We start from the raw sequence: 26,251 nt of genomic DNA, 5'->3' as shown, positions 1-26,251 counted from the left end.
ACACCACGCCGATGTTGTTCACAGGACAGCACGAGTAAACGATCGGTAGACTCTTGTCGTCGTTATTGTTCCCCTCGCACGTTTTATTTCTCCGGTTTCAGCGTGATTGCTTCACAACTAAAGCGAGCAGTTTACTTTGTGTGCGCTAACATGGACTCGAATCAACCAGTGCCACCTCTGGCCAAGTGCCACAGCCTACAGCCAGCTCAACTTGTGACACACATCTGCAGCACGTTTGAATTCGTTTCATGCACAATACATTTGTACCTTTCAATTGTGTCTGTTTGTGCGTCATGCAAATAAACCTTTGAAATGAATGAAATGACACTAATATTTCACTAGTGTTGTAACATCACATGTCGTTAGAGTAGTCTGCCTGTGTCTTTTCTCTGTGAACAAACATTTTAGAGTTGGTTGTTATATACAGTCTGTATAAGTGTGGTTAATCTAATGAACATTAGATCCTGAGTGCGTCCATAAAAATGAAGGTTATAACAGAAAACCTGTCGCGCTCTCCCCCTCTGTCTTTCACTCACACAGACACGCACATCACTGCCATCAACTTTGCTAAATTGCTAATGAAAAACATTGATCAGGCAGCTGTGATTGAGCAGCAGTGTAGATCCAACTATTTTCACGGTTGTTGTGGTCGTGATAATTTTGTGAGGCCACATCAAAAAGGCTCGGATGAGCTTTCCAAAGTTCTACAAGTTGTGCCTCCATCGCTTGTGTCCAGATCACACGCTGCACTGCCGTGCTGCGCCGTCTTTTTCGCTGACATTTGTGTTTGCGCGTGCGCAGTGTGAGAAACTGCGGTGACACCCTCACGACCAAGCGATTGATGATCGGGAGCTCGTCGTGAGGTGTCAATCCCTTCTCGTTACCCCACGTATAATACACGATGCACGACGCATGATGAAGGCCAAAATCGGGCCGATCGCCAAAACGGTCGCACGACTCAAAAATCGGCTCAAAATGGGCCAAAAATCGCACAGTGTCTGCCCAGCATTACTAAAATCGTGATTTTTTTTTTTTTGCGAGAATGTCTCATGACAGTGACGTAAGCGAGTGCGACGTTCGTGACAACAGCTGTGTGCAGATCAACAATGGATCATATGAGTGCGGGAGAGAGTATGAGCGTGCAGCGTTTAAAGCGTGGAAGTACTGACCTTACTTTGAGTTTGATTCCATAAAAAGTGACAAAAACATTAGTGTCCGTTGTGCGTGGGAAGAAAACTTCTTTTTACAGCGAAAAACCCCCCCTAAACTTCCAAGCAAGCACCGAGTGCGCTATGACGTAATGGGAAACTCACAGAGAAACTCGCGGATTCTTCCACTGACCGCTGCGGCACACCTGCACCAGGGTAAACCTCCGCCTACGCCACTCCTGCTTTACAGGTGAAAACAGAGCAACAGGAGCGCTAGTCTTTGATGTTATTTATTTTCTGTTCTGTTTTACTTGCATCTATTTGAAAGAGTGAGTGTAAACACGCACACAAAAAAATATTTTATGTGCTGGAATGTGCAGAAAATAAGTTTAAATGTTAGATAAATTTCTTCCAGTCAGAGAATGTTGCATATAATTAAATTTTTGCTTGATGCATAAAGTTAAAAGGTTAAAACTAATAAAACAAGTTTTAAAAAGAGACTTTTCCGTATTATTACATTTTGTATGATGGATTATGCAGAAAAAGTAGAATTGGGCTGAAAGATCTATCGCTTTGTCACCTATTCAGGTTGTAAATCGTATTTTTAAAAAGTAACTAAGTAACTAAGTAATTAATTACTTTTGAAAATAAGTAATCAGTAAAGTAACGGGATTACTTTTTTAGGGAAGTAATCAGTAATTAGTTACTGATTACTTTTTTCAAGTAACTCGACCAACACTGCTTGTAGGTGACATTCACAAAGGTAGGTTGGTTTGGCAGTTAATTTTACCGGTCAGAGTATTTTTCTAGCTAATATTCACAAAGGTAGGACAATTTGCCACTGTGCGCATGCGCAGAAACAACGGGTAGGATGGTTTGCCAGGTAGGATGGATTCCAAGAACACCGGCAGGCAATGTTGTACCGGGGGAGTCTGCCGGGCGACATCTCTTCGATGACGGTGTCTCAATTTTGGCTGGGGAAGATGCACTCTGAGCCTTCTTCATTACTAAAGCGTCTAAACTCTCCCCGTTGTCCTCCAGGGTGTTAGACATGATAGGACAGATGTTGTTAGTTATATGACAATTGATTAGTTTATTTGGCAATACTGAAGCTTAAAGAAACTTTGTTAAATTCTACGCTTTTTTTCCGCCAAATCTCCAGCGTCTGACGTCACCTACAACATAGGTCGCTTACCTTTTCCCGTCACTTCCCTCACTAATTTCTAAGTACATTTAATGACAAAGACACACACACACACTTGAACTTGACAATCTTGCTCTTTTTCCTCTATCACATTCGCACACACATACACCAATATCAGAATAAGATTGTTGATTGCATTTTCGAATTCTTGTGTTCCAGGTGTTTGTTTCTCTTACAAGCTTCTGCCTGTCCTGAAAACCAAGATACACAACAGTGCAGTTCAGATCATAATTCTAATTTCCGAAGCAGCCAGGCAGGACAGCCAAAAAAAGTTAAATAAACTGAAAAACAAAGAAAACAAAACAAAACAGTTTTTAAAAATCAGCAACAGTATGATGTCAGATAGTCACACGATGCAAAGTCTGAAGTAATAGTAGTTCAAGCTACCAGACAGACAACTTGTGTATCTTACACTCAGCGATAAAGACTTTATATAAAGGACCCGATGATTCCACACAGGTTTATTTGGCAAACTGATTTTTATTTTACTCTCACATATGTATATACTTCTGTGACTGTACACTTTCCAGTGGGCTCCAGCCCACTGTTCTCCACTCCAAACCTCACATACCTCTTCTGGGCCTCAGCAGCTACTGAAATAGGGAAGGCATGGTTAGCATGATGGATCTCAGCCTGTGCCAGGCAGCCTTCCACATCACTGTCCCCTGAACCCACTGCTCTGCCCCTCCCCTGTAGCTGAGCCACAAAACACACCCTGCCACAGCAACATGCTCATTATTTTGCACAGAAATGACAAATTACTGTATGGATAACACTAATGACAATTTTTAAAAATTTATTTAATTGACTTTACTCTGTGTCAAAACATTTCAAATGAAATTAAGAATGGTGATGTTTATGCCCATTTTGAACTTTAAATATAGTTTAAAATTTGAACTTGACTTAGAATATACAGGTTTTGACTTTGAACTTTGCCTTCAGCCACAGCGAAAACTAAAAATGACCTTACTGCACTTCAGATTTTACAAATGGATTCACAGCCATACTTAACTAATTTCTTGACTGATCCTGTATTTAATTGTGTGTGCCGCCCAGGTGGGAACTATCGTGGTGTATTTGCCCTGGGTCTGGTCCAGGGTGAGTGGAAGATGTATGTAAAGGGCCCACTCGACAGGGAAGAATGCAACCTATACAACATCAACGTCACAGCTAGTGATGGATTGTTTGTTTCCCAAGCAACAGTAGAAGTGACAGTGGTAGACACCAATGACAACAGCCCAATCTGTGACAAGGTGAGAAATAAAGTTGTGTATTGTTTTGTTTTGTTTTTCTACGTAACTGATTTGGCATAACTAGTGTGTGTGTGTGTGTGTGTGTGTGTGTGTGTGTGTGTGTGTGTGTGTGTGTGTGTGACTGCAGGTTATGTATACTGCCTACATTCCAGAGGACCTCCCAGTCACTAGTGTTTTGTTGAGGGTTGGAGCTACAGATGCTGATATGGGTATCAGTGCTTGGATTCAGTACTCTCTACATGGTCCTGGATCCCAAGACTTCACTATTGACCCAGACAGTGGTATGGATGCAGACCTACTTTAAATACACACTTTTTCTCTGAATTAGCATGAATCGCAACTTAATCATACACAAGCCAAATGTCATCCCCCCGTTTGGCTCCATCACAATGTTTCATATCTTGTTTTAAACCTGTCCAGGTGAGATCAAGTCATCTGTGCCTCTGGACCGTGAGATGACACCTAGTTATCAACTGGTTGCCCAGGCTACTGATGGTGGTGGGCGGTGGTGCCATGCTGTGGTGTATCTGACAGTAACTGATGTGAATGACAATCCACCTATTTTCACCCAGTCTCGGTACACCACCAGCGTCTATGAAGACACAGTCACCAAAGCCCTACTTACACGTATCCAGGCCATAGACCCTGATGAAGGTGATACACTAGGCAACTGTTTATATTATCACTACTACAAGTACTGCTTCCATTGCTAATCTGCATCACAAGAAACCAATTACTCAAGGTGCAACTAATTGAGCCACATCAAAAAAAATTAGCAGTATTTAATATAAATGAGGTACACAACATACCTAATTGAAATTTGGCTCTTTCTGAAGTGCTCAAACTTTCCAGCACTCCTTTTGGATCACTCCCCGGAATTCTCACAAAAACACAAAAAATGTCATTAAGCATGATGCACATCATGCTTGCGACCTGATGTCTGGGTTTGAACCACGAGGAAGAGTTTGGTCATGCTGAAAATGAAAGTTGGATTAGATTGACACAGAGGTCCTTGCTTGTGGACTGTTATGAACTTCCTTTCATGAAGCAGTGTGAAAATAGCATGAGTGCTGGAAGGCACAAATCATTTCACAAGGAGACAACCTTTAAGGAAAAAACATTCTGAAATATTTTTTTCAGCAGGGCTGCACATAAGTGGTCCTCAGGTGCACATTCACTGTCAAAATAAAAGACTCGCACCAGATAAGAAGTTGGAACGCGCGTTTGTGTACATAAGATGTTCTGGAGGAGGACAGACATTTGTTCAGAAGTCTTAAAGCTGTCGAAGAAGCAAGCTCCACAAGCAATTACTTTGGTGTTCCTCCACCGCAAAAGAAGCGCGTATTCCCGGAAATTCCGAGAAATTCCGTAAGCAAAGTAATTGCTTACATCTTCAAAATATCGACATCTTTAAGAGTTCTGAACAAATGTCTATCCTCCTCCAGAACATCTTATTTACGCAAATCCACGTTCCAGCTTCTTGTCTGGTGCGCGTCTTTTATTTTGACAGCAAATGTGTACCTGCGGACCACTTATGTGCAGCCCTGTTTATCAGACATTTCCAGACATGTTAATTCAAAACCTGCATGAAGTGAAAGAAGCTAATGCAAAATCAAACAGTTCTTTTAGAGAAAAATAGTAACAGGGAAATGTTAATATAAAAGCTTACCTAATATACTGTAGTACTAAAAAGAAGTTAAACTAATTGTATACAAATTTTGAAGTGCTTAAAATATTCAGTCTAATAGTTAATAGAGTTTTATAGAGGTTTTATGTCAGGCCACTAGTAAAAAAAATTTTTATAACTGGGTATAAATCTCATATCGTCTCCTACAAAAGATAACAACATTTGGTAAGAAGACAAATCCAAGCACTGGCAAACGTGTTGTTTTCAGTGTACTGAGGCCCAAAGCTTCACCCTTTTCTTTTGACATTGCTGTAGGTCCGGGGCGTATGGTGATCTATTCCCTGGCTGACTCTGCAGGAGGATTTTTCTCTATCGACAAATACTCAGGCATCGTGGTCCTGGAAAGAGTTCTCGACCGTGAAATCCAGCCATTTTATCAGATAACAGTTTGTGCATCTGATCAAGGCTCACCACTCCCACTCTACTCACTGGTCAATGTCACAATTACTGTCCTGGACATCAATGACAATCCACCTGTGTTTGAGCGACGTGATCAGTTGGCATCTGTGCCAGAAGATGTGGGAGTAGGTACTGAAGTTCTGAGAGTTTACGCTGCCAGCAAGGACATCGGGACTAATGCTGAGATTACTTACAGTATCCGATCAGGGAATGAGCACGGAAAGTTCCACATTCATCCACTCACTGGTGAGTGAGGGACACCCTCTCACTTTGTGTAGGTGTTACAGTATTAGTCTGTGCTTTTCATTGCTCTTACAGTTTCTAAGATGTTATATATCTGTATCTTTCTCTAACTTGATCTCTATCAGCTTTCACTATGCTATGTTGACTCACAACATTATCTGTTGTTCTTAGGGCCATTAAAAATCTCTCACAGATTTTCATCATAAGGTAGAATGTTCATGATCAGTGAATATCAAGACTTGGCCATACAAATTGCCCATCAATATTGTAATTATAACAATAATAATAATAATGATAGTTTATTTGTACTGCACTTTTAAAAACCAGGGTTACAAAGTGCTTTTCAGAAACAATGAAAAAAGAACAATCAAAGGATAAAAATAAGAAATCAATTAAACTATTTATGCAGCACTCAAGTCTAATCTTAAAATCAGAATAAGATACAATTCTAATTTAATGTGGTTCCAGTTTTAGTGAGTAAAAAACAAAACATGTTATATATTTTAGGTTCTTCAAAATAGCCACCCTTTGCTTTAATTACTGCTTTGCATACTCATGGCATTCTCTTGATAAGCTACATGAGGTAGTTACCTGAAATGGTTTTCCAACAATCTTGAGGACTTTCCAGAGATGCTGACAACTTGTTGGTCCTTTTGCCTTTACTTTGGAGTCCGTCATCCCAAACCATCTGGCTTAAAGCCCATCATCCCAAACCATTTGGTTTGGGATGATGGGGTTTACGTCAGGTGACTGTGAAGCCTAGCAGAGCACTCCATCACTCTCCTTGGTTAAACAGCCCTTACACAACCTGGAGATGTGTTTGGGGTTTGTCCTGTTGAAAAATAAATAATGGTCCAACTAGAGTTGGATGTCTCGAGACCACTTTTATGTGGTCTTGGTCTCGACGGACTTTGGTCTTGGTCTTCTTTTGGTCTCGACAGACTTTGGTCTTGGTCTTCTTTTGGTCTCGTATCCCTCGGTCTTGTCTTGGTCTCGTTGTCTCGGTCTTGCTTTCTCAGATCGACACAGTGCTCGGGAAAGTCCACAGGTGCGCATTCGCTGTCAAAATAAAAAACGTGCACAAGATAAGAAGTTGCAACGCGTTTTTGCGTACATAGGATTTTCTGGAGGAGGACAGACATTTGTTTAGAACTCTTAAAGATGTCGAAGAAGCTCCTTTAAGCAATTACTTTGGTGTTCCTCCACCTCCAAAGAAATGTCAGAAGGAGTCCGAACCACAAAAGAAGCGCATATTCTCGAAAAAGTGGTTGCAGGAGGTGAGCTGGCTTCAAACAAATGATGAACGCACAGAGATTTGGTGCAGAATGTGCCGTGAAAATCCCACTCTAGCGGACAAAAACAGTGCCTTTTATATGGACGTCCATGTAAAATCCATATTAAATTTAAAAACTGTACTTTTGAGTTAAAATATATATTTATAATTTTAATAAATGACAAATTAAAAAGGCATGAACATTTTTTTTTTGTATCGACAAAATATTGAACCGTGACACCAAAGTATCGAACCGAACCGTGAATTTTGTGTATCGTTGCACCCCTAATATATATATATATATAATATATATATATATATATATATGCATTATTTGAGATAGAGAGAGAGACAGATAAACTTCAACTTTATTTGTTTTTAAAAAGCTTTAGATAATTCACTTATGAGTTGAGGTTAGGCAGGCCATTCCCATTCCACAACTGAGGAGCTCTAATGGCAAATTGGTTTACGTGTTAGGTGGCAACAGTTAGCAGGTTTCTGCCTTCGGATCTAAGACTGTACACTGGTTGATACAGGAGTGGTTGGAGCTGCAGTTTCTCTATCAAAGTTTGATAGTTTATTGTATAAAATATTGCAATAGGTTAAGTAGTACAAAAATAGAGCATTCATCTATATTAGTAGTTCATTTGTAAACCTCATAAGTACATTCTCAGTACTATGATAATGTCTAAAGCATGACTGAAATTCAGAATTTCAGAGATGTTGTTCTGACATAATACTTCAGGAAAATGAGGACAGAGCATCTTCCCCAAGAGTTTTGCTATAAGTAAGTGGTCTGTAATTAATTTAGTCACAAGAAAGGCCATAATTTTGGACGAGTCCTGTTGCTTCCTATTTATTCCTATCTTTCTATTCCCTCCCACTCTGTTGATCTGCTATACAGTACACTGTACAGGAGCAGCACTTCTAGTAAATGTTCTAGCTGAATATTTACTTAACTTTCTCTCTCCTCTAACCAATGCTCTTAAAAAAATTCCACCAGCTGTTTCCAGCGGACTCTCCAGCACCCTGGCATAGACTTTCCCAGGGAGGCTGAGGAGTGTGATTCCCCTGTAGTTGGAACACACCCTCTGGTCCCCTTTCTTAAAGATGGGGACCACCACCCCGGTCTGCCAGTCCAGTAGTACAGCCCCTGATCTCCATGCAACAATATAGAGACATGTCAACCAAGACAGTCCTACAACATCCAGAGCCTTCAGGAACTCGGGGTGGACCTCGTCCACCCCAGGGGCTCTGCCACCAAGGAGTTGTTTAACTGCCTCAGTGACCTCGCCCCCAGAGATTGGCGGGTCATCCCCTTCATCCCAAGACTCTACTTCCACCACAGAAGACGTGCCAGTGGGATTGAGGAGGTCCTCGAAGTATTCCTTCCACCGCCTGACATTTTTCTCAGTCGAAGTCAGCAGCACTCCATCCACACAATACACAGTGCAGGTAGAGCACCGCTTTCCCCTCTTGAGTCGCCTGACAGTTTGCCAGAATTTCTTCGAGGCAGTCCGAAAGTCTTTCTCCATGGCCTCTCCAAACTCCTCCCACACCCAAGTTTTTGCTTCAGCCACCGACCGCGCCGCATTCCGCTTGGCCTGTCGGTACCTATCAGCTGCCTCAGGACTCCTTCCTCAACTTGGAGGCTCCCCTTACCTCTGGTGTCCACCATTTGGTTCGGGGAATATCACCATGACAGGCACCAACTACCTTGTGGCCGCAGCTCAGTGCAGCAGCTTCGGCAATGGAGATGCTGAACATGGTCCATTCGGACTCCATGTCCCCCCAGTCTCCCTCGGAATGCTGTTGAAGCTCTGCCAGAGGTGTGAGTTGAAGATCTTGCGGACCGGAGCCTCTGCTAGGCGTTCCCAGCACACCCTCACTTTACATTTAGGCACACCAGGTCTGTCCTGTGCTGTGTCCTGTGTCCTGATCCAACTCACCACCAGGTGGTGATCAGTTGACAGCTCAGCCCATCTCTTTACCCAGTTGTCTAAAGCATATGGCCTCAGGTCTGGTGATACGATTACAAAATTGATCATTGACCTGTGGCCTAGAGTGTCCTGGTGCCACGTACACTTATGGACACTCTTATGTTCGAACATGGTGTTCGTTATGGCCAAACTGTGGTTTGCACAGAAGTCCAATAACAAAACACTGCTCTGGTTCAGATCCGGGAGGCCGTTCCTCCCAATCACACCCTTCCAGATCTTGCTGTCATTGCCCACATGAGCATTGAAGTCTCCCAGTAGGACAACGGAGTCCCTATGAGGAGCACCCTCCAGTGCCCCACCCAGGGACTCCAAGAAGGCTGGGTACTCTGAACTGCCGCTTGGCGTATAAGCACAGACGACGGTCAGGACCCATTCCCTGACCCGAAGGCGAAGGGAACAAACCCTCTCATCCACTGGGAGAAACCCCAACATACCAGCAGCAAGCTGAGGGGATACAGAGATACCCACCCCGGCCCGCCGCCTCTCACCATGGGCAACTCCAGACTGAGACAGAGCCCAGCTTCTATCCAAGAGGCTGGTTCCAGAGCCCAGGCCATGCATTTAGGTGAGCCCGTATATATCTAGCCAGTACCTCTCAACCTCATGCACTAGCTCAGGCTCCTTCCCCATTCCATGTCCCAGTTGCCAGTCTTGGTAGCCAGGGTTCGGTCTGTCAGGACCTCCGCTCCTGGCCGCCGTCCGGCTCACATTGAACCCGACCCGACGGTGCCTCCTGCGGGTGGTGGGCCTGCAGGAAGATGGGCCCATGTCCCTTTTTTCGGCTGTGCCCGACCAGGCCCCATGGACCAAGTCCCGGCCACCAGACGCTTGCTCTCGGGCACCCTCCCTGGGCCTGGCTCCAGGGCGAGGCCCCGGTAACCCTATCCCGGGCAGGGTGAACTGTTCCTACGATGGTCTTTTCATAGGGGTCTTCTGAATCGCTCTTTGAGTTGTCATAGCAGCAAATATACAACAAACAACAAGCACTCATATAAAATGAGTTATAATGGATAAAGACTAAGATAAATGGATAAATATTGAGATATAGGTATAACTATGAATATAAAAGGACAACTATTTGTGCAACTATGTAGTGGTATTAAAAAGTGACACGGTGCATTAAAGTTTGATTAATTCTGTTCCACATGTGTGGGTCTGACCCAAGTGGAAGAATTATAGAGTCTGATAACAGCAGGAAGGAATGATCTCCTGTAACGTTCCATCAGACAGCAAGGTTGAAGGAACCTATTGCTGAAACTGCTCTTCAAGTCGTCCAGTGTGTTATGGATGGGGTGGGTTTCATTGTCCATGATTGCCAGCAGTCTTGTCAGCATTCTGTTACTGATCACCTCCTCCAGGGTGGCGAGCTTTATGCCAACAAGAGACTCGGCCTTCCTGATGAGTTTGTTCAGTCTGTTTGTATCCTTTGCTTTGATTCCTGCACCCCAGCATTTTTGAAATATCCTCATTAAAAAGAAAAGCAAAAGTAAAAAAAAAGGTTCCATCCATCCATCCATCTTCATCCGCTTTATCCGAGGCCGGGTCACGGGGCAGCAGCCTAAGCAAAGAGGCCCAGACCTCCCTTTCCCCAGCCACCTCCTCCAGCTTATCCGGGGGAACACCAAGGCGTTCCCAGGCCAGCCGAGAGATATAATCTCTCCAGCGTGTCCTGGGTCTGCCCCGGGGCCTCCTCCCGGTGGGACATGCCTGGAACACCTCACCCAGGAGGCGCCCAGGGGGCATCCTTGTCAGATGCCCGAACCACCTCAGCTGGCTCCTTTCGATGTGGAGCAGCAGCGGCTCTACTCTGAGCCCCTCCCGGATGGCCGAACTTCTCACCCTATCTCTAAGGGAGAGGCCAGCCACCCTTCGGAGGAAGCTCATTTCTGCCGCTTGTATCCGCGATCTCGTTCTTTCGGTCACTACCCACAGCTCGTGGCCATAGGTGAGGGTAGGGACGTAGATCGACCGGTAAATTGAGAGCCTCGCTTTTACACTCAGCTCCCTCTTCACCACGACGGACCGGTGCAGCGTCTGCATTACTGCAGCTGCAGCCCCAATCCGTCTGTCGATCTCCGGCTCCCTTCTCCCATCACTCGTGAACAAGACCCCGAGATACTTGAACTCCTCCACTTGGGGCAGGAACTCATCCCTGACCTGGAGTGGGCACTCCACCCTTTTCTGGCTGAGAACCATGGCCTCAGATTTGGAGGTGTTGATCCTCATTCCCGCTGCTTCACACTCGGCTGCGAACCGTTCCAGTGCGAGTTGGAGGCCCTCACCCGATGAAGCCAACAGAACCACATCATCCGCAAAAATCAGAGATGAGATTCTGAGGCCACCAAAGCGAAAGCCCTCCGCCACTTGGCTGCGCCTAGAAATCCTGTCCATAAAAATTATGAACAGAACCGGAGACAAAGGGCAGCCCTGGCGAAGCCCATCACCCACCGGGAACGAGTCCAACTTATTGCCGGCAATGCGAACCAAGCTCTTGGTTAGGGATCGAATGGCCCGTAGCAATGGGCCAGACACCCCATACTCCCGCAACATCTCCCACAGGACACCCCGAGGGACACGGTCGAATGCCTTCTCCAAGTCCACAAAACACATGTAGACTGGTTGGGCAAACTCCCCTGCACCCTCAAGTATCCTCGAGAGGATAAAGAGCTGGTCCAGTGTTCCGCGCCCAGGACGAAAACCGCATTGTTCCTCCTGTATCCGAGGTTCGACTAGCGGACGAACTCTCCTTTCCAGCACCCTGGCATAGACTTTCCCAGGGAGGCTGAGGAGTGTGATCCCCCTGTAGTTGGAACACACCCTCCGGTCCCCCTTCTTAAAGATGGGGACCACCACCCCGGTCTGCCAGTCCACAGGTACTGCCCCTGATCTCCACGCAACATTGCAGAGGCGTGTCAACCAGGACAGCCCTACAACGTCCAGAGCCTTCAGGAACTCGGGGTGGACCTCATCAACACCAGGGGCTCTGCCACCAAGGAGTTGTTTAACTGCCTCAGTGATCTCGCCCCCGGAAATTGGCGGGTCATTCCCCTCATCCCCAGACTCTGCTTCCCCCTCGGAAGACGTGTCAGTGGGATTAAGGAGGTCCTCGAAGTATTCCTTCCACTGCCTGACAATTTTCTCAGTCAACGTCAGCAGCGCTCCGCCAGCACTATACACAGTGCAGGTAGAGCACCACTTTCCGCTCCTGAGACGCGTGACGATTTGCCAGAATCTCTTCGAGGCAGTCCGAAAGTCTTTTTCCATGGCCTCTCCGAACTCCTCCCACACCCGAGTTTTTGCTTCAGCCACTGCCTGAGCCGCATTCCGCTTGGTCTGTTGATACCTGTCGGCTGCCTCCGGAGTCCCACAGGCTAACCAAGCCCGATAGGACCCCTTCTTCAGCCTGGTGGCTCCCTTCACCTCTGGTGTCCACCATTTGGTTCGGGGATTACCACCACGGCAGGCACCAACCACCTTGCGGCCGCAGCTAAATGCAGCAGCTTCGGCAATGGAGACACTGAACATGGTCCATTCGGACTCAATGTCCCCAGTCTCCCTCGGAATGCTGTTGAAGCTCTGCCGGAGGTGTGCGTTGAAGATATCGTGGACTGGGGCTTCTGCTAGACGTTCCCAGCACACCCTCACTACGCGTTTAGGTGCACCAGGTCTGTCCAGCGTCCTCCCCCGCCACCTGATCCAACTCACCACCAGGTGGTGATCAGTTGACAGCTCAGCCCCTCTCTTTACCCGAGTGTCCAGAACATATGGTTGCATATTTCAAATATTTTTTAATCTTCTTTATCTTCATCTTCTTTATCTTGTAATATTTTTCATTATCAATTCAATTATTTTTCCTTGCCATTGCCCTTGGTCTGGAGCTCCATTCAAGATCTTGGCTCATTGGGTGAGGATGATCATGAAAAACGTGGTTGATCTACCCAAAACTAAAGGAGGTGATTCGAGAATGACTTTATGTAAGCCACCGCTCCTCCATTTCGAAAGGAGCCAGTTGAGCTGGTTTGAGCATAAGAATGCCTCATTGACACCTGGTAGGTGGTGTGTTTCAGGCATGTCCTACTTAGGGTTACCCTAACCCAGGGCTTACTGGAGACAAATGATCTGTCAGCTGGCTTGGAAGTGACTTGATGTGGAAGTTGGAAGAGTTGGCCGGGGTAAGGGACTTCTATATTTAGACTGCTGCCCCCTGTGACCCAAACTTGGATACGTGGCAGAAAGGGATGGATAAAAAATACTTAATTATGGTACACATGTCCTTCTAGAATTTACCAAATGTTTAAATGCCTTCTATTTAAGGATTTTAAATAGAAGGCTGTATAAACTATATAATGATGGTAAGTATTTATAGCAACAATATGAGCTCAGAAAGTAGAGCAGGTGATCCAATCTCTATAAGGCATTTCCCAGCCTCTCACAATCCGCACAAGACCTCCAACTGGTCAGTGCATTTGGAGGTGTGTAAGAGTGATTCGTTATCGATTGTAGGTATAGAATAAAATAAATGAAGTGTTGTGTGAAAAGGCAAATTTCGCTTATTGCTTTAAGGAGTCAATATGATTAGTAAAGCAATTTATAATCTCCCAGTTTGTTAACATTTTGAAATTCCAACCCATTACAAATGTCTATAATTATCTTCTCTTCCCCTTTCCCTTTCTCTTATTCAGGTGCCATTTTAGTTGCCCAGCCTCTTGATTATGAGACCTGCAGAGATTACTTCCTGACAGTAGAGGCTCGTGATGGTGGCACGCCCTCTTTGAGTGCCGTTACTACTGTGAACATAGACCTAACAGATGTAAATGACAATCCACCCATGTTTAGCCGCAGTGTCTACACTGCAGTGGTGTCAGAGGATGCCACTGTTGGCGAGCCTATTGTTCAGGTACGTTTAAAGAATTAGTCAGGTTTTCGCTGCATGTATGTCTGAAGTAGTCGACTAGTCACTAATTGCAACTAGACTAATTTAATAGTTGACTCGTCGTTTGAAGTTTTGTAAAATCCTGAAAGACACAGGAATAAGTAGTAGGATTGAAGAGTGTAATAACGCACTGAAACGGAAGATGGCAGCAATGCATGTACAAGGATGCAGGCTGCCAATGAACGCTAAAGAAGAAGAAGCAGTCTCTGGTATCGTAGCTGTGTCCAAATTTAGGGGCTGCATCCTTCGGAGGCTGCATTTGTAGGCCGATTACATTACAGCAGGGGTAGGCAACCTTTCTGATAACGAGTGCCACCTAAAATTTCCTCAAAAGTCAATGTGCCATATGATTGCATTAGCAATAAATTTAATAACGCTCTATATCAACAGTTACTATAAAGTTGTTCTATATAGTGTGTATTATATTTGTTCACATATGTTGGCAGCTATCAGCGAATAGTTATCAGCTATTTTGAAACGAAAAAAGGACACTTTTTATCCATAACAAGAACTCCATAACAGCAAATGAACTGTACAACAGAAAATCCAAATGCTATTTATGGTCTTCTCACAACTATGATAAGAAAAATAAACTGGGCCAATATGGCATGTTTGTTAATACAAGGATACACGTTAATGTGATATCAGGTCTCCCACTCAGAGACACAGGTCTCAGAGTATAGGCGCAAGTATAACTTGTCAGGTAGTGATGTCCAGCAGGTGAAAATGCAAGCTCCATGAACACGCACAGCTATGTTATTTGTCTCTCAGAAGCAGTTCATAACTTGCCTTCAACTCATTCATGTCACCTAAAAGTTAAACCTGTTTCTCCATCACAGCTCTGATGATTCAGTAAGGACATCTCCTGGTTTCATCTTCATGTTTCCCTCTCACCAGATAACCAAACCGATATCATGACCAGCAGCTTTACAGCTGTGGCTCCAGCAAACATCAGCTGATACTAGAAAGTAATATTAAATAAATTCTAACAACAGCTGATCAAGCTTAAACGTGCTGCCGTTGTTTAGCGCGACATCTGCTGGTTTCCTCTTTCTGGCGCAAAGTGGGAGATAAACAAACAAGAGAGACGGGACTTCAGACAGAAAAGACGATCAGTTGATCATTGATCAGTTTAATAATTGAAGTAGCAACAGGAGAGGAAGGGGGAAATTCTGCTCTACTATCAGGAGTTCAGGTTTAGTCAGCCATCTCGCTCTAATGCCGACTGGAAGCCACAAAGCAGCTGTTCAAACGTCATCAGCCAGAAAACTGCCCTTTTGAGACGTTCCCACTCTGAATAGTGAGAGATGAGCTTGTTTAGTGGATTTTAATGCACTTCTGTAACATCCATACTCATTACCTGTTTGATTTTTTCTGTATTTATCTAATGATTTTGACATTTTGACATTCTGTGAAAGGACGCTGTTTTTCACAGTATAGAATATCGTATAGTATATACTGTATATACACATATACAGTATATACATGGCTTTTGGAAGCCACTACTAGTATGAAAAGAGGAGTTTTTGCTAATTTAAGGTGGCTTTTCATTTGCACCTTGTGATACACTGCAAATCTGCTTCCCTTTGGCCAGGGTGCTCTGTTCATTCTCACATTTACATATGATTTTGCTTCATCAGCATCCTTAATGGTGCCAAACAAAGGATCTGCAGCTGTTTTCGCTTGTCTGTTTATGAATCTGATCAGATCTGTACACTTTACTCTCCTTCTACTTGTTTCTTGAATGTCAAAGGCAGAACTGCACATTTCTCTCATTTTATATGGCAGCTTCGACACAATAACTCTGAGATTAGTGGAGTTCTCAATCTTTTGTAGGTGACTGATGTCTTGTTACAACCACTGAGAAACAGGGAATAGCTACGAAGAGCCTTTCCATCATCTGGTTTAATGTGTGGCTAGTTGAATGCTTGGTTCATGTTGGCAGTTGCACTTCTCATTTCTTTACTATAATGATTAAACAGCAAACTTCTGGCCTCACTGTAGGCTTCCTGAGGATTTATGTGCTGGCAACTTCTTACCAAATCTCTGGGTTTAACTCCAATAAACTGTTCAAGGTAATGCAAACTGTCACTGCCCTGGACACCTTGATAGGAGTCACTGAGGTGGCTTGAAGCTGGAGGGTACCACTCCTGACTCCAGCGAACAGTTGATGTCAACTGTAAGAGGGCACAGAGCAGGTAGACATGCTCTGACCAATGTTGTCTGCATGGGGTCCAGGGTGCATGTGGAGGATGTGGACTGAAAGACCCACTTGGTGACCTGGGAATAATTCACAGACGAAAAAGAGGAGAAGTAGCATGGAGTTAGATGTGCTACGGGGAATGCCGTCCTGAAATTGATGTGCAGGTGCCAGAAGCTATTGATGAATGGAGTTAATTTTTCTTGGAAAAAGTCCAAAAACTTATTGCAGAGGTCAGTGGCACCTGAAAAGAGAGGTGGATTAATGGGGTGAAGTAGTTGGTTGATGGTGGAGAACACCAATCTGGGATGATTTTGCTGTTGGTGAGTGAGGGAAGAGTAATAATGAGTCTTGGCCTGAGAGAGCTGCTTAATAGGACCTCACATGGTCTTTATATGCCTCAAGGTGGACAGTGAGATCAGACCTTTTGTAGAGCCTCTCAAGTCGGTGGCCAGTGGTCTTTAGGTCACAGAGATGCGAGGTGAACCACGAGGCAGGGAAGGTAAAAGAGGCGGCCCGAGTTTTATGGGGGACAAGACAGTTGAGGCTGCTAGATATGGCCGCATTATAATGGTTAACAAGTGTGTCAACCATGTTGATGGGTGGGTCTGAAGCCAAGTGGTTTGCGATCAGATTGTTCAGGGCCAATGTACTGACAGCCTTAAACTTCCTGTATGGTATGCAATGGTACATTAAGTGCGCAGCCTAGGTACAGGAACAATAACAGAAAAGTACACACCAAGATAGTCAGAAACAGCAAGGTTCAAGCACTTCAGATTGGAAGTGGTAGTGTCGGAGGAGATAACTAGATCCAGCGTGTGACAACAACAACAACAACAATAGCAACAAACTTTATTTATATAGCACATTTAAAAACCAGTGGTGTACGAAAGTGCTTAACAAGAGGGTAAGATGAAGTAACAGGGAAGGATGAAAGCTATGGCAAAGTACCAAACATGCTAGCAGGTTAAATGGCATTAAAAACACAGAAGCAAAAGAAATGCATATAAAAGCATAAAATGACAATATGTGTAAAGGATAAAACAGTCAAAAATGTAAAAAATGATTAAAATAGTTAAGAATAGACCGAAGATAGAAATAAGCATTAAACTAACTAACAAACAAGCATTAAATGGTAGAAAAGGCGAGGCTAAATAAGTGGGTTTTTAACCACAATTTGAAGGATTGAATGGAATCAGACTCGTGGATAACAATGGGGATGTTATTCCATAGAACGGGTGCAGCCAAGGCAAACGCTCGGTCACCTCTATAGTCTTCAGCCGGGATCTCGGCTGTACCAAAAGTGACTGAGAAGATGATCTTACTTGGCGCTATATTGTTAATAACTTGTAAGGTGAGCAGCAGGATTTTGAATTGAATGCGATACTTAACGGAAAGCCAATGCAAGTCGGCAAGGACAGGGGTGATAGAGACACGCCGCCCACTACCAGTAAGGAGACGAGCGGCCGCATTCTGAACAATTTGCAGTCTATGGAGAAGAGTAGAGTTAAGACCAAAGTAAAGGGAGTTGCAATAATCCAACCTAAATTTCACAAAGGCGTGGATAAGCTTTTCCAGGTCTCTATGCGGGACATAATGTCTGGCCTTGCTAATAAGACGCAATTGATGGAAGCAAGTTTTGACAACAGAAGACACTTGTTGAGATTAAAAGAGCTATCCAAAACCCCCCCCAGGTCACTAAGAGTGTCGGTGAGGAAACTATCAAAGGAACCAGAGGCACCACAGAGTTGGCCACTAGGAATACTACTGTCATACACGATGATTTCAGTTTTCCTGTCATTTAGGATGAGAGAGTTACCTGCGAGCCAATTTTTGACCTCGGGCATGCACTTACGAAAACCGTGCAAAGACATAAAAAGTCCCACCTAACTCAGAGGTAACTGATGATCCTTTTAATATACTATGTGAAAGAGAGAGTCCAGAAGTCACAGAAGTGTCATTGGCGGACAAAGACCTACTGGAGTCGACATACAGTAAATGTTTAAGTCACCAATTAGGAGTGAGGCTGGAGACAAAGAGCAAAGAGAGGTGAAAATCTCAGACAACTATGACATGACCACAGTACAAACTTTATGGGGGCGGTAGATGAAGATAACCTGGAGCTGTGTTGGCACAGCCAGGGTGACATTAAAACACTCATAATAGGTAACACGCTGGATCTAGTTTTCTCCACCAACACTGCCACTTCCAATCTGAAATGCCTGAACCTTGCTGTTTCTGACCATCTTTCAGTCCACATCCTCCACATGCACCTTGGACCCTTCAAAGGAAGTCCAACCTGCTGTCAGTAACGGTATGGTGGATTAGCATTGTTTTATTGTTGAGCATTCAACGGCATGAAAGATGCACTGTTTGTAGCTGATGATGAGACAGATGTGGAGGAAATGGTGCTGTCGATGCAAGCAACTTGTCTTAAGCTGCTCAACTAGTGGTAGTGGTAGTGTCATTGTTGTTGACTGGAACACCTGCCAGACAGTACAGAGAGAGCGACATTGTGCCAGTGCCTGTTAGACAGTGCAGAGGAATGTTCTGGACAGACAGCCTGTATTAAACCTTTTAACAATTTTTTTTAACTTCATTTGGCCTCTATCCTGGTTGTCAACCTGACGCTTTAAACCCTATCAGGTCTAGTATTATATTGCCTCTGGTGGAACAGTTGACATCCTTTTGAAAGGCTGATAATGTTCTGTTCATGCAGACAGATGTAAATTCAGAAGTAATATAACAGTGGAATACTGGGCTAGCAGGCATTGTACAATTGATTATTGAATGTGCAACAAATTAACACGAGAAGTAATATGACTGCATTCCAGCAGCTATGAATCCCATATTTGGGCCATAGAAATGCTACTTCATAGAACCATGCCCAATATTGCACCACTTATCTTCTTGTCACTCAAATAAAATATCTAACCCCCTAAAATGTTTCGAAGCCAGACCAGGCTATTGTTGCATTTTGGTCTGTGAGTCCAGTCACCTTTCCATGGAAAGGTCATAATCAGTGTTCTAATCTTATAATCTTTTTTCACCCGGTGAAATTTTTGGACACCCTAGTGACAAGGAAGTTGAATAGTCCAGCCTAGAATTTATAAACCAGAAACATCCTCTGACACATGTTTCTGATTTTGGCATTATGGTGCTCATGAAAGAAGTCAGTCTTAATTATTATTATTATTATTATTATTATTATTATTATTATTATCATTTAAAGGACACTTTATTGGTCAAAACGACTACAGGCTTCCTCAAGCAGTACAAGATGCCATGGTAATGCCATTTACTGTAAGTATCTGGTTAGGCACTCTTTCTGAGAATTCTAGATGCCAAATATGATAATTTCAGTTTTGTCCTAATTTCAGTGTCCAGAGTTAAACATCATTAAGACCTTTATGGCCTTAGAGCATCCTTGTAGTTTTTTTTTTTGTGCCATCTGGGATTTATAGATGAATTTATAAAGATAACTGGGTATAATTGAATAGCAACTTACATGTATGTGGTGTTTTCTGATAGTATTAAATAAGGTAATAAGAAAACTATCGATCCTTGCACAGAACCCTGTTGAACACCATGATTAACTGTTTGTCTGAGAAATACTCATTAAATTTACCAACTGAATCTATCAGAAATGATTAAAACAAGTACTATGTATTTCTTTTATTGCTGAAGGTATATTGTAGTCTTTAGCAAAATGTTATGATTAACTGCAGTGAATACTACACTGAGGGCTAGCAGGACAAACACAAAGATGAGTCCACTGTCAGAAGCCATGCAAGGATACGTTGAGGACAAGTTTAAATTAGGACTAAAACAAAAATAAACTGTTCCTCTGCAATCATCATATAGCTGATACACAATTCTTTCAAGAGTTTAAGTTACAAAAGCCTCATCTTTTCCATATTGTCTTACACTTTAAACATTAGCAACTTTCAGATCCATTACAGCACATCAAAAATTGAAAAGGGTAGAAATATCTATGTGAAAAGCTCTGGTCGCAGACTTATTCTTCAGTGTATTATAGAAACCTCACTACAGACAGCACTGCAATTGTTACCCAACCAAATATGTACTCAGTGTGTGTTTGTGTATGTGTGTGTGTATTTACAGCTGAAAGCAGATGATGTGGACAGTCAGCTGAATGGAGCCGTCTTCTACTCCATTGTCAGTGGAGACAGACACAACCAGTTCCTCATTGACCCACTCAGTGGAGTCATCAAGGTCAACAAGCAACTGGACCGTGAGACTGTGAGGACACACTTTTACATAGAAAAACATCCACTTATCCTCTGTGCAGTTTGGTTTGGTGAAATTACTGGAGACAGGCCAATTGCTTCATTCATATATATATATATATATATATATATATATATATATATATATATATATATATATACACATATATATATATATATATATGTGTGTGTGTGTGTGTGTGTGTGTGTGTGTGTATATATATATATATATATATATATATGTATATGTGTGTGTGTGTGTGTGTGTGTGTATATATATATATATATATATATATATATATATATATATATATATGTACATACATGCACACAGTGGGGCAAAAAAGTATTTAGTCAGCCACCGATTGTGCAAGTTCCCCCACCTAAAATGATGACAGAGGTCAGTAATTTGCACCAGAGGTACACTTCAACTGTGAGAGACAGAATGTGAAAAAAAAATCCATGAATCCACATGGTAGGATTTGTAAAGAATTTATTCGTAAATCTGTCACGGCGAGTGAGTGGAGCCGTGTGGAGGAAATGAAGGAGGATCCAAACGCAGGCAGTAGTGGAGAAGTGAGGGTGGTTTATTGAGCACAAAATAAGGACAAACAGCAAATGGAGCTCAATCTAAACTATACTGGGAAAACAACTAAACTACAAAGCACAAACCTGAATGAGAACGAGCAGAGGAGAATGACGATGGACAGCAGGGAGAACACACGGGTGCGACATGGTAGATACACAGACGGACCAGCAACTACAATGACGGAGGACACGACTTAAATACACACAGAGAAACATGGGAATTACACACAGGTGGTGGACACAGCTGGGAACAATCAGTAAGATGAGACCGGGGTAAAACTGAACACACTCACATGAGACGCAGACCTTCACAATAAAACATCACACGCAGGCTCGACATCGAGAGACAGACAGGAAATGACATATGAAACTAAACCCACATCTTACACCCAGATAAACAGAAACATGGAACTCTAATAATAGACATAATCATCACCACAACACGACAAGAGAACAAGAACACAATCCCTGATGCAAACTTAAATCAAAACACAATAAACTCAGAATACTGGGTCCAACGGACCCAGAACCGTGACAAAATCAGGGTGGAAAATAAGTATTTGGTCAATAACAAAAATACAACTCGATACTTTGTAACATAACCTTTGATAGCAATAACAGAGGTCAAACGTTTACTATAGGTCTTTACCAGGTTTGCACACACAGTAGCTGGTATTTTGGCCCATTCCTCCATGCAGATCTTCTCGAGAGCAGTGATGTTTTGGGGCTGTCGCCGAGCAACACGGACTTTCAACTCCCGCCACAGATTTTCTATGAGGTTGAGGTCTGGAGACTGGCTAGGCCACTCCAGGACTTTCAAATGCTTCTTACGGAGCCACTCCTTTGTTGCCCGGGCGGTGTGTTTTGGATCATTGTCATGTTGGAAGACCCAGCCTCGTTTCATCTTCAAAGTTCTCACTGATGGAAGGAGGTTTTGGCTCAAAATCTCACGATACATGGCCCCATTCATTCTGTCCTTAACACGGATCAGTCGTCCTGTTCCCTTGGCAGAAAAACAGCCCCATAGCATGATGTTTCCACCCCCATGCTTCACAGTAGGTATGGTGTTCTTGGGATGCAACTCAGTATTCTTCTTCCTCCAAACACGACGAGTTGAGTTTATACCAAAAAGTTCTACTTTGGTTTCATCTGACCACATGACATTCTCCCAATCCTCTGCCTTATCATCCATGTGCTCTCTGGCAAACTTCAGACGGGCCTGGACATGCACTGGCTTCAGCAGCGGAACACGTCTGGCACTGCGGGATTTGATTCCCTGCCGTTGTAGTGTGTTACTGATGGTGACCTTTGTTACTTTGGTCCCAGCTCTCTGCAGGTCATTCACCAGGTCCCCCCGTGTGGTTCTGGGATCTTTGCTCACCGTTCTCATGATCATTTTGACCCCACGGGATGAGATCTTGCGTGGAGCCCCAGATCGAGGGAGATTATCAGTGGTCTTGTATGTCTTCCATTTTCTGATGATTGGTCCCACAATTGATTTTTTTCACACCAAGCTGCTTGCCTATTGTAGATTCACTCTTCCCAGTCTGGTGCAGGTCTACAATACTTTTCCTGGTGTCCTTCGAAAGCTCTTTGGTCTTGGCCATGGCGGAGTTTGGAGTCTGACTGTTTGAGGCTGTGGACAGGTGTCTTTTATACAGATGATGAGTTCAAACAGATGCCATTCATACAGGTAACGAGTGGGGGACAGAAAAGCTTCTTACAGAAGACGTTACAGGTCTGTGAGAGCCAGAGATTTTCCTTGTTTGAGGTGACCAAATACTTATTTTCCACCCTAATTTACGAATAAATTCTTTACAAATCCTACCATGTGAATTCATGGATTTTTTTTTTCACATTCTGTCTCTCACAGTTGAAGTGTACCTCTGGTGCAAATTACTGACCTCTGTCATCATTTTAAGTGGGGGAACTTGCACAATTGGTGGCTGACTAAATACTTTTTTGCCCCAATGTATATATAATTGAAATTAAATAATTGAATCTTACTTCTTGCTGCAATGTACAGTTAAAAGTCTATGGATATGTCCTTCTACATGCAGCCTCTAGTTTTTCCTGTCTTTTTTGTGATCATTGAAATGCTCCAACAGTAACTTCTTTCGTCTCCTACAACCTACACTGAGTCAAGGGGGCATCAGGGTCTGCCTCTGTGGAAATTTACTACTAGCTCCTTGATTTTCCTCGCATTGATCAGGAGATGGTTCCGCCGGCACCTGTCCACAAAATCCTGAATCCACTGTCTGTACACTGCTTGACTCATCTGTGATGAGTCCTCAGGGAACTTTTTTAGATGGCAGCCTAGACGGTTGATGGAGAAGTCTGGAGTGTAGAGAGTGAACAGGAATCATGCTAGCACAGTTCTTTGCAGGGCACCCCGTACTGCAGACCAGGCTGTCAGAGATACAGCCCTGTGTCCTCACATACTGTGGGCAGCCAGTGAGTCCAGTATCAACTGGGACAGTAAGTGGTCTGCTCCTGACAGCCCCAGTATGTCCCTCAGAAGTCCATGCTGGATGGTGTCCTCACAGTGCTTCCAGTCTTCTCCAGGTGGGTCAAAGCTCAGTGCAGGAGATAGATGATGGCATCATCCACCCCGATGCTAGGCTGTACCACACAGGTCTTTCACACCCGTGGTACTTACCCTAGCTTCAGGCTAATTTTGAAAATGTATCCCATGATGCCACACAGTTGGTCTATGCAGTACCTCAGGAGCCTGGGGCTGATGTGATTCGGACCTGCAGCATTTCGCATCTTGATTAGGGCGATCGTGGCTCAAGAGTTGGGAGTTCACCTTGTAATCGGAAGGCCGGTTCGAGCCCTGGCTTGGACAGTCTCGGTCGTTGTGTCCTTGGGCAAGACACTTCATCCGTTGCCTATAGGCCCGATGGCGCCTGTGTCTGGCAGCCTCGCCTCTGTCAGTGCACCCCAGGGTGGCTGTGGCTACAATGTAGCTTGCCATCACCAGTGTGTGAATGTGTGTGTGAATGGGTGGATGACTGGTTGTGTAAAGCGCTTTGGGGTCCTTAGGGACTAGAAAAGCGCTATACAAATACAGGCCATTTACCATTTGGTCTTCTCCAGCTTGTTCCTTACATGAAGTGTTGAAAGGATAGTGGTAGGGGAGCTGTGAGTATTTTGAAGTTGAGGACTGAGAGGTGTGCAGTCATGGAAGAAAAGCAGGCACTGGTCAAAAATAGGGCATTTGCAGAAGAAGTGATTGGGCTGGAGGAGGGATGAGTGTCTGGTCAAACCTGCTGAAAAACAGGTTCAGGTCATTCACCTACCCTAAATCTCCTACAGCCTGGGAGTTGAACCTGGAACCTCCGTGGCCGTTTTCCAAGACAACATAATAATAATGTATACTTTATTGATCCCTGTGGGGAAATTACTCTCTCTGCATTTAACCCATTTATTCAGTGAAGCAGTGGGCAGCCACTAATCAGGTGCCCGGGGAGCAGTGTGTAAGGATGATACCCTACTCAGGGGTACCTCAGGGTAGCCGTTCAGTGGATTCGAACCTCTGACCTTCCGACTATGAGGCGACCACGCTACCTACTGAGCTATTCCTGCCCCCAACATGAAGTACCCTTTGAAGTTCTAGTAGAAGACATGAATGCAGCATTACTTACAATCCCTGTTGTGACGATCATCGAAAACCAACACTACGACACTACGGCAGCAGTGATCGTGAGATGCTTGGCTATAAAATGATCAGCCAGAAGAAGCAGTACACCCATGGAGTACTAGTGGCAAAGATCAAAGCAGTATGGAAGGAAGTTAATCAATAATCGGAGCTGCAGAAAGCTGTGATGAAGAAAGTCATACCTAAGATGTACAGCAAGCTTTCTATACCTGAGGCCTTGGACACTGCCAAGCAAACACAGCATTGGGCAGCCACTTGAAGAGGTATACCAGAGAGATAGAAGGCAAGGGAATAAATCAGCTGTACACTACTGAACCATCCAAGGTGTACTCTGTGGTAGGACAACAATATGAGAAGAACCTCAAGGCTGGAGACAGAGCAATACTGGAAGAATATAGGATAAAGGCTAGTGGCTCTAAGAACAGAGCACAGCTACCTCCCTGAACAGGATCTTGTAACAGTCACAGTTGCAGACACTTAAGAAAGTCTCCAAAAGTTGATTCTGTTCATCTGGACGTAGCGTTTTCAGTGGGAGAAACGTTTCGTCACTCATCCAAGTGACTTCTTCAGTCTCAGCTGACTGCAGGTTTCCCCAGTGTTATAAATAGTACATTTGCATAATGACTGAAACCAGCCCACTGAAGGAACAATGGGCTGGGAGGTCACCTTCATCATAATTATGCAAATTCTCATGACCATTGATCAACAACCACTGATCAATGGCTACGAGTACCATTCACAGAGAGTTGGGGAATGGCTGCAAACACAGCATTGTAAGATGGTGAAAGATGTACCCTTAGGCCCCCTCCTCGATTCAGCGATGGTCTTTCCCTTTTCATGTAAATGGCCTCCTTGACTCCGCTCTCAAACCAGCGTTCGTCCCTGTCCAGGATGTATACATCCTCATCATTGAAAGAGTGTCCACTCCACTGGCCTGTAGGTCCTGGGAGAGTCAGGACCTACTGCAGAGTCCTGGCCTGACGAGGCAGCTCTTCTGTGTTGTGCCATCCGCTTCGCCAGAGGTTGTTTGGTTTCCCCTATGTATAAATCCTGGCAATCCTCCTGGCACTTAACAGTGTACACTATGTTACTCTGTTTGTGTCGAGGGACCCGATCCTTGGGATGGACCAATTTTTGGCGAAGCGTGTTTTGGGGTTTAAAAGCCACAGAGACATGGTGCTTAGAAAAAATGCAATTGTTCCGACACATACGGGATCACTACAGGTTTTTGCTTAGTCAGCGGTTGTCCTTCTCGGCTGGAGCTTTCTTTTGGTGCCTTCCCAGCTTTGACAAAAGTCCAGTTGGGATAACTATGTTTACGCTCTGTGTTGTAGCGTCCTGATGACACCCAGTTTATGCTCCAGTGGATGATGAGAGTCAAACCTTAAATACTGATCCATATGCGTAAGTTT

The 26,251-nt window shown here is 44.0% G+C and overlaps 1 protein-coding gene across 8 annotated transcripts in view; it reads left to right on the top strand.

Moving 5' to 3' along the window:
- fat3a (FAT atypical cadherin 3a) overlaps positions 1 to 26,251 on the top strand; it is a 176,872-nt gene that overhangs the window by 116,071 nt on the left and 34,550 nt on the right. For all 8 annotated transcript variants that reach the window (XM_085244878.1, XM_085244880.1, XM_085244875.1 and 5 more), the window contains 6 exons: positions 3,409 to 3,605; positions 3,733 to 3,886; positions 4,026 to 4,259; positions 5,548 to 5,937; positions 13,890 to 14,104; positions 20,466 to 20,603. In XM_085244878.1, the coding sequence (XP_085101004.1) occupies positions 3,409 to 3,605; positions 3,733 to 3,886; positions 4,026 to 4,259; positions 5,548 to 5,937; positions 13,890 to 14,104; positions 20,466 to 20,603 (1,328 nt within the window). The remainder of the gene's footprint in view (positions 1 to 3,408; positions 3,606 to 3,732; positions 3,887 to 4,025; positions 4,260 to 5,547; positions 5,938 to 13,889; positions 14,105 to 20,465; positions 20,604 to 26,251) is intronic.

This window comes from Mchenga conophoros, linkage group LG14, assembly GCF_057382185.1.
Source record: "Mchenga conophoros isolate Kocher_MC1m ecotype Shallow Benthic linkage group LG14, M_conophoros_male_GT1.1, whole genome shotgun sequence".
Classification (NCBI taxonomy): Eukaryota; Metazoa; Chordata; class Actinopteri; order Cichliformes; family Cichlidae; genus Mchenga; species Mchenga conophoros.
This window is presented reverse-complemented; position numbering and strand designations above follow the sequence as displayed.